The sequence below is a fragment of the Ramularia collo-cygni genome (assembly GCF_900074925.1).
Source record: "Ramularia collo-cygni strain URUG2 genome assembly, contig: RCC_scaffold01, whole genome shotgun sequence".
Taxonomy (NCBI): Eukaryota; Fungi; Ascomycota; class Dothideomycetes; order Mycosphaerellales; family Mycosphaerellaceae; genus Ramularia; species Ramularia collo-cygni.
In genome coordinates, this window is record NW_019716255.1 from 3,827,885 (window position 1) to 3,843,021 (window position 15,137).

General features: G+C 50.8%; 8 protein-coding genes; 5 read left to right on the forward strand and 3 right to left on the reverse strand.

The window, feature by feature from the left end:
* Nucleotides 1-10: 10 nt before the first annotated feature.
* On the forward strand, nucleotides 11-1,206 carry RCC_01257 (uncharacterized protein; the record flags this gene model as incomplete). XM_023766523.1 has 4 exons in its annotated part: nucleotides 11-137; nucleotides 212-491; nucleotides 610-1,020; nucleotides 1,155-1,206. The coding sequence occupies 4 exons, from the start codon at nucleotides 11-13 to the stop codon at nucleotides 1,204-1,206; spliced, it is 870 nt and encodes a 289-aa protein (XP_023622291.1).
* A 1,512-nt stretch (nucleotides 1,207-2,718) lies between these two features.
* On the forward strand, nucleotides 2,719-3,802 carry RCC_12345 (uncharacterized protein; the record flags this gene model as incomplete). XM_023766524.1 has 2 exons in its annotated part: nucleotides 2,719-2,779; nucleotides 2,856-3,802. 2 exons carry the CDS (start codon nucleotides 2,719-2,721, stop codon nucleotides 3,800-3,802), a joined length of 1,008 nt encoding a protein of 335 aa, XP_023622292.1.
* Nucleotides 3,803-4,374: 572 nt separating this feature from the next.
* Nucleotides 4,375-5,361, reverse strand: RCC_01258 (uncharacterized protein; the record flags this gene model as incomplete). XM_023766525.1 has 2 exons in its annotated part: nucleotides 4,375-4,977; nucleotides 5,029-5,361. The coding sequence occupies 2 exons, from the start codon at nucleotides 5,359-5,361 to the stop codon at nucleotides 4,375-4,377; spliced, it is 936 nt and encodes a 311-aa protein (XP_023622293.1).
* Nucleotides 5,362-7,018: 1,657 nt separating this feature from the next.
* RCC_01259 (uncharacterized protein) lies at nucleotides 7,019-8,866 on the forward strand (the record flags this gene model as incomplete). XM_023766526.1 has 3 exons in its annotated part: nucleotides 7,019-7,206; nucleotides 7,260-7,882; nucleotides 7,932-8,866. The coding sequence occupies 3 exons, from the start codon at nucleotides 7,019-7,021 to the stop codon at nucleotides 8,864-8,866; spliced, it is 1,746 nt and encodes a 581-aa protein (XP_023622294.1).
* Nucleotides 8,867-10,076: 1,210 nt separating this feature from the next.
* On the forward strand, nucleotides 10,077-11,126 carry RCC_12346 (uncharacterized protein; the record flags this gene model as incomplete). XM_023766527.1 has 2 exons in its annotated part: nucleotides 10,077-10,914; nucleotides 10,975-11,126. 2 exons carry the CDS (start codon nucleotides 10,077-10,079, stop codon nucleotides 11,124-11,126), a joined length of 990 nt encoding a protein of 329 aa, XP_023622295.1.
* A 144-nt stretch (nucleotides 11,127-11,270) lies between these two features.
* RCC_12323 (related to Rho GTPase Rac) lies at nucleotides 11,271-11,877 on the reverse strand (the record flags this gene model as incomplete). XM_023766528.1 has 2 exons in its annotated part: nucleotides 11,271-11,513; nucleotides 11,569-11,877. The coding sequence occupies 2 exons, from the start codon at nucleotides 11,875-11,877 to the stop codon at nucleotides 11,271-11,273; spliced, it is 552 nt and encodes a 183-aa protein (XP_023622296.1).
* A 1,254-nt stretch (nucleotides 11,878-13,131) lies between these two features.
* On the forward strand, nucleotides 13,132-13,605 carry RCC_01260 (uncharacterized protein; the record flags this gene model as incomplete). Its single annotated transcript, XM_023766529.1, has 1 exon — nucleotides 13,132-13,605. The coding sequence occupies one exon, from the start codon at nucleotides 13,132-13,134 to the stop codon at nucleotides 13,603-13,605; it is 474 nt and encodes a 157-aa protein (XP_023622297.1).
* Nucleotides 13,606-13,944: 339 nt separating this feature from the next.
* Nucleotides 13,945-14,621, reverse strand: RCC_01261 (related to cytochrome b-large subunit; the record flags this gene model as incomplete). XM_023766530.1 has 3 exons in its annotated part: nucleotides 13,945-14,398; nucleotides 14,459-14,549; nucleotides 14,597-14,621. 3 exons carry the CDS (start codon nucleotides 14,619-14,621, stop codon nucleotides 13,945-13,947), a joined length of 570 nt encoding a protein of 189 aa, XP_023622298.1.
* Between the last annotated feature and the right edge of the window lie 516 nt (nucleotides 14,622-15,137).

Sequence of the window (15,137 nt, forward strand, 5' to 3'; positions counted from 1 at the left end):
CACTCCCATCATGGCGGAACCTACCCTGTTCGGCGACTATGCCACGGTAGTCACGAACATTGATCGCAAGAAATTTGGAAAGCGAATTGTACCCATGAGAGTATTTGCCTTTGGTCTTCCCCGAACAGCAACAGAATGTTAGTGCCCTTCCCCTATTTATATCCGTCAAAGAAAGCAGCCCAGCAAAGTAGCTGAGAGACCACCATCACAGCTACARCGAGCGCCCTCCGAATGCTTGGAATCCATGAATTCTACCACGGATGGCAGTCACTACTAGACAATCCCCGTGACAACGAAATGTGGCTCGAAGCCATCGAAGCCAAATTTGATGGAAAAGGAACACCATATAGCAGAAAGGAATGGGATAAACTACTCGGACATTGTCAAGGCGTCTCGGACTTGCCGGCGATTTTATTCGCAGAGGAATTGATAGAGGCATATCCGGAAGCCAAAGTCATTCTCACACATCGGAAATTCGAAAGCTGGCATGAGTGAGTGAGTGAGCGAGCGAGGCAGCTTGTGAAAAAAAAAAAAAATGTCGATTTGGAATGAATGTGGAAATATCCCAACCAACCGCTCTCTAACTAACTTGATTGATCCCTCCCACAGATCTTGCTCGAGAACTTTTGCTCCTATTTTACTCCATCCTCTCGCTCGCGGGTTAATCCCCATTACGAATTTCTTCCGACTGTATACCCGCTGGACACGTCCCGTGTGGATCCGATCCTGGAAGATTCTCTCTCGAGGGGACTTTGATAAATTTGGCCGGCAGATCTACGATGAACATTATGCGAGAATGCGGGCTCTTGTTCCTGAGGGAATGCTTCTGGAATTTGATGTCAAAGACGGTTGGGAACCTCTGTGCAAATTCCTTAATGTCCCGAGGCCGGAACTGGAGTTTCCTAATGTTAATGAGAAGGAGATTTTCGTTACGAGATGTAAAGCGGCTATGCTTAAGTTGAGCTTGAAAAGTATCGGGGAGAGGATGGTGTGGTGGATGGTTGTCCTCGTTGGGTTTTGGTTCGTGGCTTTTCGTTGGATGTTGACTATATATAACCATTTGGCATTGTAGAGCGGGTAGCATTATGTGTCAAGACCAGTCGCCTCTAGATCTATTCTAGCATGTGAAACCATAGTGTTGGTGATTGGCATAGTTCCGCTCTCGATCTGTTCCAGCAACGAATGGGCCCCAAACCCACCTGCTAAATCATCACACCAGTCAAAGGCGCCGTTCGAAGAAACTCCAATTGACCGGCCGTGAATAGCACGGTCGCTTATCAGACGTAATGCGGCAGTCTCAATATCCTCAAGCCTTGCAAACTTGATCCCCGCCGCTTTAAAGGCATCCATACGCCCCGCAAGCAGCGGAGTCTGTACAAAGTACGGTGCCAATAAATTGATACGCACCGGACAAGTCGCGCTATTGCGATCATCGAGTAACGACTTGAACACTCCTCGAATCCCCCATTTACTAGCACAATAATCCGTCCGGCCAGTCATTCCTCCATATCCAGCCTGACTGCCCACCAAAAGGATGGATTTATCATTTGCGAGGTTCGTCGCCTTCTCCAATCCCATGGCGTATTTGATTGCGAGCTGTGCGGTGAAGATTATGCCTTCCATGGAAGTGCGAATGCAGCGTGTTGTTGGCGGCGAGGGTGTTTCTGCGGCGAACAAGGCAGAGGGAGGTGAAGGTGCCAGGTCTAGAGCCTCTCCTAGAACTCCGGCACAGCAAATGAGATGGTCGATTTCGCTTGATGCTGTTGTCTCCTCTAGCCAGCTGAGCCCGGTTTGGAAGAGAGATACTTGGGACTCCCAATTCGTAACATCTACTGCGATGAATTTGATCCGGGCGCCTTGTGCGAGTAGCTCCTCTTCCAATGCTTCTCCCCTTAATCTGTCCCGATCGGCGATGATGATGTGGATATTTGTGGCTTTATCAACCAGACCTCGCACGAAAGCCTCGCCTATTCCAGATGCACCGCCTGTCACCMTGATATTCTTGTTGGAAATTCTCTGGTTGAGGCTCTGGTTATTCAATGGTTTGTTGAAGTCTACGGCTAGACTTGCAAGTCGTTCGAGGAGTTTTGCTACATTGTGGTTGTCGAGTTCTTGTCCTGTAGGTGCTGTCATTTTGTCGACTCACTTGGAATCGGTCGGATGTATGGCAGTAGTTGAGGTTTCAATGTTGCTTTCCAGTAGCAGACTGAGGATGGTTCTAGGAGTAGTTAGAAAGTGAGGACCAGTGGCGGCTTTGAGTGTACCTAGCGGACCATCTAACCCTTTTTTGTACTTTGCACACTGCTGATCATCAACTTTAAACACAACGTTTGGCATGACATAACAGGTTCACAACCCTCTCCCTACGTCACGTCGAATGGAGACACTACTCTCCAGTGCTACCAAAGGAAAGCACAAGAAGTAACTCACACAAAACGTGCACCATCAATCGACATGGAAGTCATCGAACATGTGCTTCCAGCACAGCACATCCGACAATACTATCGAGCCACATCAACCTCTCAGGGAGCAGCAGCAGCAGCAGCATTGCAGATCAGCGTAAAGCAATACATCCCACAACAGCAATCGAAACCTGGAGATATCACCATCCTAGCAGCGCCATCTTCAGGATCACCAAAAGAAATCTACGAGCCCTTATGGCATGCTATATGTCAGGGATTACATCAACAAGGCCACGGTGTACGTTCAATAATCATCATGGACTACGTCAATCAAGCCCAATCAGCGAATCTCAACAAAGGCAAACTCGGTAGCGAACGTACGTATTGTGAAGTCCTCAACAATATCTCCATCCCGTGTGATGACCCCCACCAGCTGATCAAAAAGTCTCGCAGCGTCCATGTTTGATCACGCGAGAGATGTGCTCTGCRTGGTAAATCATCTTCGCGAAGAGATGACGCTACCAATCGTAGGAGTCGGCCATAGTATCGGTGGCACAGTCCTGGCAAATGTAGCTCTCATGCATCCAAGACTACTGTGCGMGCTCGTCATGATCGAGCCAGCTCTCAACCCGGTGCCGTTCTCGTTGAGTCTCATCGGCTTGTATCCCACCACCTTCCGCAAAGACGTTTGGCCGTCGAGAGAAGCTGCCATACAGGAATTGCAAAGTGGTCCGTTGAAGAGCTGGGACCCTCGCGTTCAGCAACTATTTTTCCGTCATGGGATCAAAGATCACGATCAAGGTTCGCCTCCTGGCTCCGTCACTTTGGCAGTGTCGAAGCATCAAGAAGCATTCAACTTCGCCAGAGCAGTTTTCCCTCCTCAGCAGGGAGATTCCAGTGTTGCAACTGCGGATTTGCCTCGATACAGCTATCCGGATGTTAAAGGGACTAGAGTACCAGGTGATCCCTTCTACCGGCCAGAGCCAATCCTGACAGCTGCACAACTTCCCCGTTTACGACCAGGGGCATTCTACATCTACGGCGGTGGGTCGACGCTCGTGCTTCCTTCTGTGTTGGAGAATCGTCGTAAGCGGAGGGATGTCACGGGCATAGATTGGGATGGCAGTGGGGGTGTAGTTGGGGGGCGAGTAGAAGAAGCCACGATAGCTAATGGGGGGCATTACGTTCCTCAGGAGAAGCCAGATGAGGTGGGTAAGTCGATTGCGGATTACATTTCCAAAGAAATTTCTCGGTGGAAATTTGAGGATGAGAAGGAGGCGCGAGCGTGGAGTGAGGTCAGTCAGGCGCAGAAAGAGTCTATGGATGATAGATGGATGTACTGGGTTCGAGAAAGCGCTAAGCAAGGGCAGCGGATGAGGAAGCCTAAGCAGAAGTTGTAGAATACTGCAGCAGTGAAATGGGCTCTTCGTTTTAGTACAGTCGTTTTCATGGTTGTGTAGTCGTACTAAGAGCTAGCAGCGGACTGGAAGCCATACATATGAAGAGAACTCTCCGTTGACCCTGTTTGACTGTAGATGCATTGAAGCAAGCCATCCTTCAAAAGACTTATGTGCGATTCTTTGGCGATTTCCTAACCTGTTGAATCATGTCATCGTTTGAATCTTTTCCCGAGACTACCAAACACCGCAAAGAGCATGAGTACAACTCAAATGGTCAGTGCTCTTTGCTACGTTCGAAAGAAAGGGTGTGTATGACCCTTACTTTCATGCTTCACCTCAGCCTTAAATGGAGCTCCTATCGATTTGCCGCCAGCTAGGAAGCTATAAGGCGTCGGAATACGCTCTGTCTTGAACTACAGACGAGAAGCCTATGATTTGTTGTGTCGCTTGTTATTATGATGGCAAATTTGAATCGTAACTCGTTATGCTTTTTGCTCTCAAAAAAGCAGCTATGCATCATCAGTATGTTCATCATTCCCTAAATCACTTCAAAGCGATCGATCAGGGCGTCCTCAGAGACCAAAAATCTTGCCAGTGTTACCCAAGAGAATGCCTGCTGCATCAGCACCTGAGATGGCAGTCTTGTAAGTCTCGAGGGTCATCTGAACACCATTAGGAATCGTGTCTTTGCTGAGAGCAAGAACAATGGCAGCAGTCGAGAAGATATGGTCGTTTGTGATGCCCATCTTGCTAGGACGCCAGCCCAACTCATATGGCAACTTCTCCTGGGTAAACAACATCTCAAAGTAACTCTTTGGCGCGGTGTTGGCGAATGGCGATGATCCCAAAGCCTGCATAACGACGGCAGCCTCGGCACAGTTGATGATGATGCCACGGGGCTCGTACGCAAACTCCGGGTTGGTAGCCTCGCTGTCTGCTTTTCGGATGCCGCGGGCATTGGCAAGGCCCTGAAGGGTTACGAGATCACCTTCTTCAAAGCCACYCTTCGTTTGTTCCCATGCTGTTGGCCAGAACGAATGATCATCGCCAAAATAGTCGTCGCGGCGGGAGTAGCTCATGTCGTGCTCGATGGGGAAGTTGTGGTGGCTGAGAACGTCCATGTCGTACTTGAGGCTGTAAGGGTCGGGTGCGACTAAGCAGTGGGCACCAGCATTCTGTGTCGTTTGTTAGTAGTGTTTGCGATGAATGTTGACTGGATTACTTACACCAGCACTAAAGTCAAACCCTATGTTCATTCCTTCAGCCAAGCCCTTCATGATGTCGGGGACGTACAGATCCCTTCCGCTATGGTTGATGAAGCCGTGGTTGGCCATAGTGTTCATGACGGGGCAGGGACCACGCAGGTCATTAGGGCCCGGTGCTGTCCAGTTGGTAAAACGTGGGTCATTAGGGTCAGGCCCAAGGACGTTGATGGTCATGGCATTGATGATGTCCACGATGGGGTTGCCCGTGATAGGGTTCGGGATGTTGAGCTTTTGAGGGTATGCCAAAGCTGCAGGGGCGGCAAGAGCCAGCAAGACGATGGTGGTTGAGTGCATGTTGTGAGTCTTGAGATGATTTTGAGTAGAGAAGGGGATGTTGGGAAGGGCTGGTCTGTCTGTGTCCGAGGCACGTCCCCTTTTATGTTCGTCGTCCAAGGATGAGGTCTCTGGTAAAGGTCCTCGTGCCGGTTTCCCCAGGACCCTCACAGCTCAAAGCCCTCTCAACTCCGGCAAAGTGACTGACCATACAGAGTCGACGTGTTTGTCGGCTAGCAGAAAGTGCGGAGGCAATAGCGCTGAGCTTTGGGATGTATAGGKTGTCCTCTTCATTTTTCGCTGAAGTCCATCGGCAATATCTCTGCTGGCTGAAGTCTATCGGTAGGATCCTTGTTTGCTGAAGTCTAACAACTAGCGAGGAGAGTGATGGTCAAGTCCAAGCGACAGGATGGTCGATCCTTATTGTGGGGTAAGGGAAGATATTCACGTCTCTGGTAAACAGGACGAAAACGCTACAGGCATCTGCTTCGGTTCGTGTGTGATAACTCGAGTACACAGTGCGAAGCGCTGACCGGTGGTAGGACATGTTTGATTCACACTGACCAGAAGAGGCGGCAAAACTTGCAGACAGACCGTGCCTTGTTCTATGCCTAAGCGAGTGTTCCTTCGGGGAGGTGGGTGCGTGAAGAGAAGTTTTGCACTAGTAGATTGACCAGTCGTTGAGGTCGGATGCGGCAAGTCGAATGTGGGAAGCGAGCTGGCCTCCCTCGTGGGGCGCAGATCCTATGCTAGCAAGGCAGGCCAAGCCGGTCGAATATAGCCTTATGGCGCAGGAGCATCTCCATTCCAGGCACATGCGTGGCATGAAAAGCAAGTCGTGGCGAAGATTAGCGAATAGCTGCAGGTCAGCAGACTCTGCCATCCTTGTCACCTGCTTAGATGGTAACGAGCCGGGGATCACGGGCGGGTTCCTTTGCGCCATATCCCTTTTTTGTACCCAGCTAGTTCCGAAAGACATCCTGCCGGAGAGGAGTCCGGCAGCCAAGCGTTCACGTGCGTGATTTATGCCATATAGCCGGAAAGCTCAAGCTTCGGGTTTACCGGGCGTAGAAGGAAAGCATAGCCGGCCAGATATAACGGGTTGCGGAAAATGGCAATTTGAGCATCAAGATCCGTACGAAGCGCCAGCAGATCGAGCGGTGAGAAGCTTTCGAGCTTCAAATATGATCAAGGTAGTCGGATAGAGGTCTGGGAGAGTCGTTGTTCATCAGAGCGCCGATGGGAAAGTTAGGAGAGTTCGGCGGAAGCCAGCCGGAAGCTGCCTGCCATATCCGCGGAGCACAAGCGCCAAACCCATGTGGAATTCCGCCGTGGCGAGCGTTTGGCTCACATGGCCCCGAATCCCCTTGGAGAAGACGGCATTGTTGGAGGCTTTGGCTCGAGATTCGGGCCCAATCCATCAATCTGGATCAAATACCAGGCATCTCGAAAAGATACACCCAGTCGACTCCGAGATAGGAATACTACGGTCTCCTAGTGTATTCCTTCGACCTAAGTTGGCCCAATATCGATGTGGCATCGTACGTGAGGTGGACCCATTCTATTCCTGGCTCCCATCCTTTTAGATCCACGGCGCGGGCCGGGCCCGGCCGGGATGTCCGCACCTCAGCTACCTCAATGTCTTTCCAACCCTCCTCCTCGCCCTTCCTCACCAACCATGCAATGTAACWGGGCCTGGAGATGGCTTCGCACATCATCCGGTCTCGTCCCAGGAGCGAGAGCAGCAGCGTACAGCACGCTTCGGAACGCTTCAGCTCGGAGACCCACATCTCAGGCGACTGCCCACATGCCAGCGGACATGGAACACCCCGAGCATCTGTTCCATTACACATCCGGTCGCTGGCTGTGCGTCCTCCTCATTTCATCTTCCARCCCTGATAACTCATCGTGATGAGCAGATATAACGAACAGCGGCGGATGCAAGAGCGAGAGCGGATCTTCAATGTCGATGAGCTAAAGCGCTTGGCGGCCGAGGCAGTCTCGAAAACTGTCGAAGACGTCGTCTACTTTGACAAGCTGGGTGAGGGCGGTGCCAATCGTGCATTTGTCCTGCACATGAAAGACGGCACGCGACTTGTAGCTCGCATTCCGTATGTGAACACCGCACCGAGAGAACTAGCAGTCGCAAGTGAAGCCGCAACCATGTCTTTCATCCGCTCCCATGGTATTCCAGTCCCGCAGATTCACGCCTATTCGACGTCGGCAAACAACCCCGCCGGAATAGAGTACATCATAATGGAATATAGCCCTGACACTAACCTGTCCGACTTATGGTTTGACATGAACGAGCAGGATCGTAGCAAGTTCATAACAAGTCTAGTCTCGCTCGAAGCCCAATTGTTRAACATACGCCTCCCAGCAAACGGCAGCATATACTTCCTCCGGGACCTGCCTGCAAATGCGGACCGAGTGGCGATCGACGACGACTCCGAGAGTGCGGACTCTTTCGTTGTTGGCCCTAGCACTAGTCCAAGTCTCTGGCGCGGAAGGAGGGGCGGCCTCGATGTAAATCGTGGACCTTGTAGGCGGGATGCCTTCCAGACAGATGGCATATGCTAATGGGCAAGCAGACGTCGAAGCGGAAGCTGTCTTGACCGCTGGGGCCAAAAAAGAAATCGCCTACCTAGAGCAGTTCGGCCGCCCTCTATTTCCATACGATCGTATTCGGAGGGAGACATTTCAACTCGAAAAGCAATTGCCTTCTGTCCATCTCGACAGTCTACGGAAATATCTTACACTGGCTCCATGTCTCAYCCCAGCAGATCATCCCGAGCGCCAAAGGCCCATTCTCCGCCATCCTGACCTCCGACCTAGCAACATCTTCGTTTCCAGCCACTGCGAAATCACTTCCCTAATTGACTGGCAACACAGTAGCATCCTGCCCTTCTTTTTGCATGCCGGCATCCCGGACTACTTCAACAATTCATCGGATCCCATCTCGCAGTCCCTAGAGACCCCCAAGTTACCGCCCGACTTTGACGAATTACAAGAAGACCAGCGTACCGAGCAATATCAGCTATTTCGCACGCGCCAGCTCCACTACTCTTACGTGGCAGAAACAGCGAAACAGAGCCCCGCTCATTTTGCCGCTCTCGTCTCCCCTTACTCCATGATACGTCGCAGACTCCATCGACTCTCTAGCGATCCCTGGGCAGGCGACAACATCCCCCTTCGATCCAGTCTAGTTTTCCTCACGCAACGATGGCATGAGATAGTAACTGATTCGACAATTCCATGTCCGATTCACTTTACCGTGGAAGATGCGAACGAATGTCTCGCACTCGATGATAGTGAGCGTGAGGCTGAAGAGCAGATGCGAGAGTCGATGGAAATGTTAGGCATTAGGCCGGAAGGATGGGTTCCCTATGATCATTACGCGGCGGCGAATGAGGCTACGCAACGGATGAAGAGTGATTGCCTGGATCTGGCGGAGACGGAAATCGAACGGAGGGCTATGACTGAACACTGGGTCTTTGATGATATGGATGAGGACGAGTATTGGTAAGAGGCTTGGCGAAGTTTCGGTGGACTGGTAGGTGATATATAGTGGAGTTCGAGTGTGTTCTAAGCCATATAGATGATCTTTACTTTCTCGAATTCAAAGCGATCGTCGCTGTTGTAGTCGGGCTTCATTCGATACGTTCATCGGTTTGCAACTAGTATAGCTCAGACTATTCATTCATAAACGTCTCGGAACCACCCATAGTCGTCTAGAGACCGGAGCTAACAACCAACTCCATATTCACGGCCTCTCTATATCAGCCATTGAGTCGCTCGTAGTGCCAACACCGATGAATACGTCACATCCCGTCTTCTGGGGTGGAGATCTCCATTGTCTTAGGCGCTTAGAAGACGAATGTGTCAGCATCAGGCGGCAGGAATAGAAAGCCGATGCGCTGGGGTGTTGAAGTCCGCCTCAAACTTGTAGGAGGACTCGAGAACTTATAAGATCTCGGGGATTTTGTTGGAAAGATTCGGGGAGATTCTGTTACAAAACTGCGGGAAGATTCACTTACATGTATTCACTCATTTGTATTAGTAATCAGTGTTCCAGAAAGGAGGTTCTAGCCTGTGAGAGATGAGATCTTCCAGCGGGATCATTCACTCGCTTTGCAGATTTTCAACTAGTCAAGCAAGCAGCTAAGCGGAGTTTCTGTTGTTCAATGAGGTGCCTATAACATTCTAGAAGGATCAAGGCAGCAGGGACGTGGGGCGGTCTCACGCTCCACATTGAGTCTGCGGAGACGCACTTTACGTGTGAAGGAAGGAACGCATGATCGGAAGACGGCTTCTCAGTCGCGAGTCGAGTACTTCGCTGCCACTCTAATGATACATGCTTTCTGTAGCGTCTTTTGACTTTTTCTGGTACGGCGCATGGGTGGGGGAGGCACATGCAGTGGGGGCGTCTTCAGAAATCCGGAGCGGCGAAGGCGTTTAGACAACTACTATCGATCGCTGCGGCTCTGATTGACTATGCTATACCCGTACAGTCTCCATGTTGTCAGTGATCGCAAGCCGTGATAGCAATGCCATACTGATTCAGTGTGCCGGCATTGTAGACATAGACCTTGCGCTCGCATTTCCCCTCGGCTCAACATAAAGATTGGCTGTCTGGGGCGGCGCAGCATACGAAGGAATGTATGCGGCACAGTCTGCGGGGCAGTCTTGTTACTTAAGATTGCCATGCCGTAGCACCACGAGGAAACTTCATCGCGATGGATCAAGTCCAGCACGACGACGCTGCACTGATCGATAATGTGCTTAGACTGGCGTTACAAGTCCAAGAGCGGCCTGTGTCGAGCCTTTTGCCCTACTACGATCGGATTGAGCGCTTATTCTATACCACAGACCAACTCCGCCGCTCGGTTACTAGAGCCACCTTCCCTGCCACCCTCAAAACGCCACGCTCGCGAGTGATTAACGCACGATCTGTACTACTAGCTGCTTGTGCGACTGCTCCATCCCTGACGCAGATGATTCGGCAACACTTCAGGATCGAGGGGCACGAATGGTATAGGTCGTCCGGCGATCTACATTCCGTGCATCTCCAGCACATCCTGGCCTTCCAAAAATTGAAGAGTCCGGATCGCGTCGATACTAGGGATCGCCTCCTACTCATCTGTTCTTCTCACTCTTTAGCCATGGACTTCGATACGTACGAGCGTAGTCAGGGCTTCCAATCTAAGCATCAAGAGCTGTTGGATCGTCTTCTGAACTCGCAAGATCTTGCTATCCAACAACAAAGTCGAAACCATCGAGACTTTCTTGCAACTCTTGCCGGAGTAGAGTTGGAGAATGACAAGTTTGATGCCGGATTGCGACTTGGCTCCAAATTAAGGCTGATTCAAGCCTGTGGCATAACTACTGGCGTTGGTCCTGCACTCGAGATCTTGCTGGGCTTCGAGTGCCAGAAGTTAAGCAGGCTGCCATATCGAGAATTGCCGACCCTCTTGAATCTACTGCGGGACGAGATTCCCCGGGCGATTGCAGAGTTTTGCAGCGAATTCAACTCTTGGTGGACAAGCGTCTCTGACCATTATCATATTCTCTACAGTACGTTCCGGTCAGTCGCTTAGTATGGAGAGTCACTGACATAACATTTACTTCGTACAGCCCAGCAGCCAGCATACATCGCAGGTGTAACACCGACCAATAGCTTCGTCGAGCACAGCACATCACAAGACACGCTTGCATCGAGACAGGAGTTGATATGTACTGGGACCTACCAACAACGTCGACAGCGGCAAACRATCAAATTTTCGTAGACTGCACCTTTCCAAGTGCGCCAGAAACTGGGTTACAGTGCGAAAGCTGGATGAACAGCATGGCGTGTTACGGAAATTAGAACATGCGGGAATGTATCCTGAGCTCTCTACTCCCATCAACATCGCACTCTATGTAATCGCAATCTACTTGCTCAACTTTACAGCTTCCCTGAACACACTGTCTAGGTTCTGTCTAGTAAGTGCCGAACACTCAATATACCTTGCGAGGATTTTTTCAGCCGCCCGCGAACCATCTTCGTACGACACAGGCTCCAGGCCAAGGTCGCGAAGATCCTTCCGAACCTCCTCATCATCTCTCAAATCTAATTTCGTACCAACGAGCAAGATCGAGGCGTTGGGCGCATACTTTTGCACCTCTGGCTGCCACTGTGGAAAGGGTGAGAATCATTTTCCAAGGTCCCAGAAGATCTGTTCGACTGACCTTGGTGATGACTGTCTCCAAGAAAGTCGGGGACACGATAGAGAAACAGATGATGACGACGTCGGCTCCAGGGTATGTCTGAAGACGTCTCTGGTCGAAAATCTCGCCGAAGACTGGTGTATCCCAGAATTCCACATCCTCGCCTTCGATTGTTGATGCGTATCTCTTTGAATCTTCAGTGGGAATCCATTCGCTGGTCTTGGTGACTTGGACGTTTTCAAAGTAGGATGAAAGCATATAGGTTTTCCCGACGGCGCCGTTTCCCACTACCACGCACTGCTTGAAGTTAGGAGGGGTGACCATTCTCATATCGAGACTGTCTCGTAGCTCACCTTTCGTGACTTGGGTGTGTTATGCKACATCTTGATGCTTGCTGAAAGTCTTTGGATAACGTGGTATGTGGAGAGCGGTAGGAAGAGGAGTTGTTACACCGAGAGAGATGTTGTTGGACGGCTCGTTCGTGTACCCTTTCTAGTTACCTGCCTGTACTACCCTTCTCAGATACTTTGCTAGCCGCCTCGAGAGCTTGTTTCGAACCTACGCAAGGTGGTGGTCTCGACCAATCAATCTTGGGATCTGCGGTCTGTAGTCACAGTTGCGGCATAGGAGGACCCGCTAATGCCATCTATTGGTTGAAAAGCTCTTGTCCTGGACAATAGCTCGATATGATCATCTCTGTCCTTACGCTCAACTAGCAAAAATGAACGCCTACGATCCATATATTCTGCCGTGACCACTAGGGAATGCTGAAGGTGCGGTTCGCATCGATGTCAAGGGAGTACCTTGCCTTCGTTCATGTCCGAACTTCTCTAAACCTACAAGTCAGTGTGGGATCCAGCTGATGACTGGAGACTGGAGAGTCGTGGGAGCTGTGAGCGGATATCGATGGCTCTGGCGAAGCTGCTTCGTGATTCGCACGAAGTTGCTGGTGCCGTGCGGCTTAACAATGAGACCTGACATCTACGAGCATGGCTATGTGCATTGTTTCAGTTCCAAGGGAGAGCCGGATCGGTGGAAGAAAAGTGTACGATAGGAAAACAAAGGAGCAATAAATTCGCTTTTGCCCATGTGAGGAAGTTAACCGTGCATCCCGTTCGACCAACTCCAGCAACATACCACCCATAGATTGGCACAAATGTCTTCCATGCGACTGGAGAACACCCACAAATAACTTTCGACACCATGCCCCTGAAAATGTTTCAGCTTTTATGGGTTGTAACAAGGTATTAAGCTCGAGGAAGATCCTGGAAGACGACAATCCTAGATCACAAACTTAATCTTTCACACACGGGATTCCAAGGAACTCAGCAATAATTCAAGCTGTGCCATCCGAACAGACCGCTGGATGCACAACACTCTCATCATAGAACATCAATAGAAGTGACTCATTTCGGGAGGTTCACGGCGAGATGTCCGAGTTAGATTCCTTGGAAGCGTGGCCAGGCCAAAGCCAGGAGATTGAGTCTGCCAGGAAAAGCACATAACAATCGTCGTCCGCAATGTTTTCCATGATCCACATCTACGTTAAAATTGCTCCCCTAATTCTCCCATTCAAAATCAATAATGGGACTCACCAAGAAGAACAAAGCGAAGCCCGATGGCGAGGCAGACGCAGCAGCAGCACCGGATGCAGCAGCCACTACATTCCCATCCGCACCATCAACCACAGAACTCCTCCTCCGAGGAGAGCGCGAGAAGTCCCAAAGCGCCTATCAGCGAGCCCAAAAAGCCGAACGGGCCTACCGTGCCAAGAAAGAAGCCGATCGCGCTCGTGGCGATTACAAGTCGACCAAGTCACATTTTCGGACATCCTGCATGGAATTGAAGCTGGGTCTCAAATCTGCTTTTGGAGCTATGCGGGCGAGTCCTGCCGTGGTGCAGGAGAAGAGGACGAGGGCGGAGAGTAAGGCGGAGATACGAAAGGCGAAGAAGGATGAGGCGGAGAGGAAGAAATTGGAGGAGAAATTGAAGAAGGCTGAGGAGAAGGCGAAGCTTGAGGGGGAGGGAGCGGCGGAGGCGGAGGAGGCGGCGGCGTAAGGAGAAGGTAGAATTTTCATTTGTTAGGTGCGCTTTTGGAAGGCGTCAAGAATTGTCTGGTGGGAGAGCTTGTAAATAGCTGGGCAAGCGCGCATTTGGAGCGCGGGTTCGCTTAATGAGAGGTACAGTCCTAGATCGAAGGTCAATATATGGAGAGGAAAGATGGTGGTCAATTTGTGAACAGTTGTCAGATGATTCTCAACGGCTTCATTTCCGGCCGGCTTGGAATGCTTTCCACAGTTGTTGAGTAAAAACAGATGCGCTGTCCTTCTTCCAAAATCACAATCTTGGGATACTCTTGGCGGTGTTCAGTAGCCATTCTGTCGTAATCAAGTACGCCTATACAAAAGCTGCAAGCACTAGCGTAGCGACAAAAGAAGCAAATACAGCAGTCCAGCCGGTCTGAGCCACCGTCTTGTTATTAACGCCAATCGTCATGTCCCAGCACAAGTAACGTATCCCGTTGAAAGCGTGGAATGCGAAAGGCCAGGCCAGCGTAGCTTTGGTCAAGATCTGTAACGCAACTGGCCAAGCACCAAAAGCCGCTGCAGTAGCTGCCGAGGACATGTTCAATCCAAGCACCGGCGAGACCAAATACAAGGCTCCAAAGAGGTAAAAGCTGAAACTCATGGCCACGCCAGTAATGCGGGTGAGGGTAGACGGCACCGATGTGATTTGCCATTTGTAGATGCTGAGATGAGGTGACAGTGGACGACGCAAGCGCTGCTGAACAAGTATGTCGCCAACAGCTGATTGCGTGGTGTTCACTGGTGGAGGCTTGGTGGCATGGTGACTAGAGAGAGGACGGTCAACGGGAGTGCTCTATGGTCGATATGCGCTGGGTCTCCGATACCGAACGCAAGTTGCGTCAAAGGAGCGGGTCCAGGCCGCGAAGACAACCGCAGAGGGTCTGGCTGCTCGTGGAGTGAGACCACATACGCGGGCTGCTTGTGTGTCAGCACCGAGGTCGACAACGATCAGGGCCACGTACGAGTGGAAAGTGCAAAGAGCGACATGTTGAGCCAGCACCGGAGTGAATTCTTAGCAACGTCGCAGGGGTGAGTGTGACAGGACGGAGAGAGGGCGTTGTGAAAGAGAGAAATCCAAGCTGCGAGGCATCGGTGCCCACAGGAGAAGCCCCATAATAGTGGCATCCGACGGACTAGCCATTCTGGATATAGCCATGATTGTATAGCTGTTTAGAGGTAAGGCGTGCAGTCCAAAGCAGACAGGAATCGGCAGGGCAGAATTCCCTATTCGGGTCCGTCATGCGAGACGCGGAGAGGTCTCCTGTCCAATCGTTTCATGCTCCATTTTTATAACAACAATGCCATTACAAGATACCATTGCGAAGGATTTCCGTCAATAATGACACGTCGAAGAATCTCTAGAACGATGTAAATTTCAGTCTTGTGAGTTCTTGTACTCGTTGATTGTCTTCAACTAGAGAGTATCTTCATCCACTCGGGCATGTAACCAAATGAGAGGTCGGAACGCAGTAGCTGGTGGCAGGCAAGACGAAGCCACAAAGC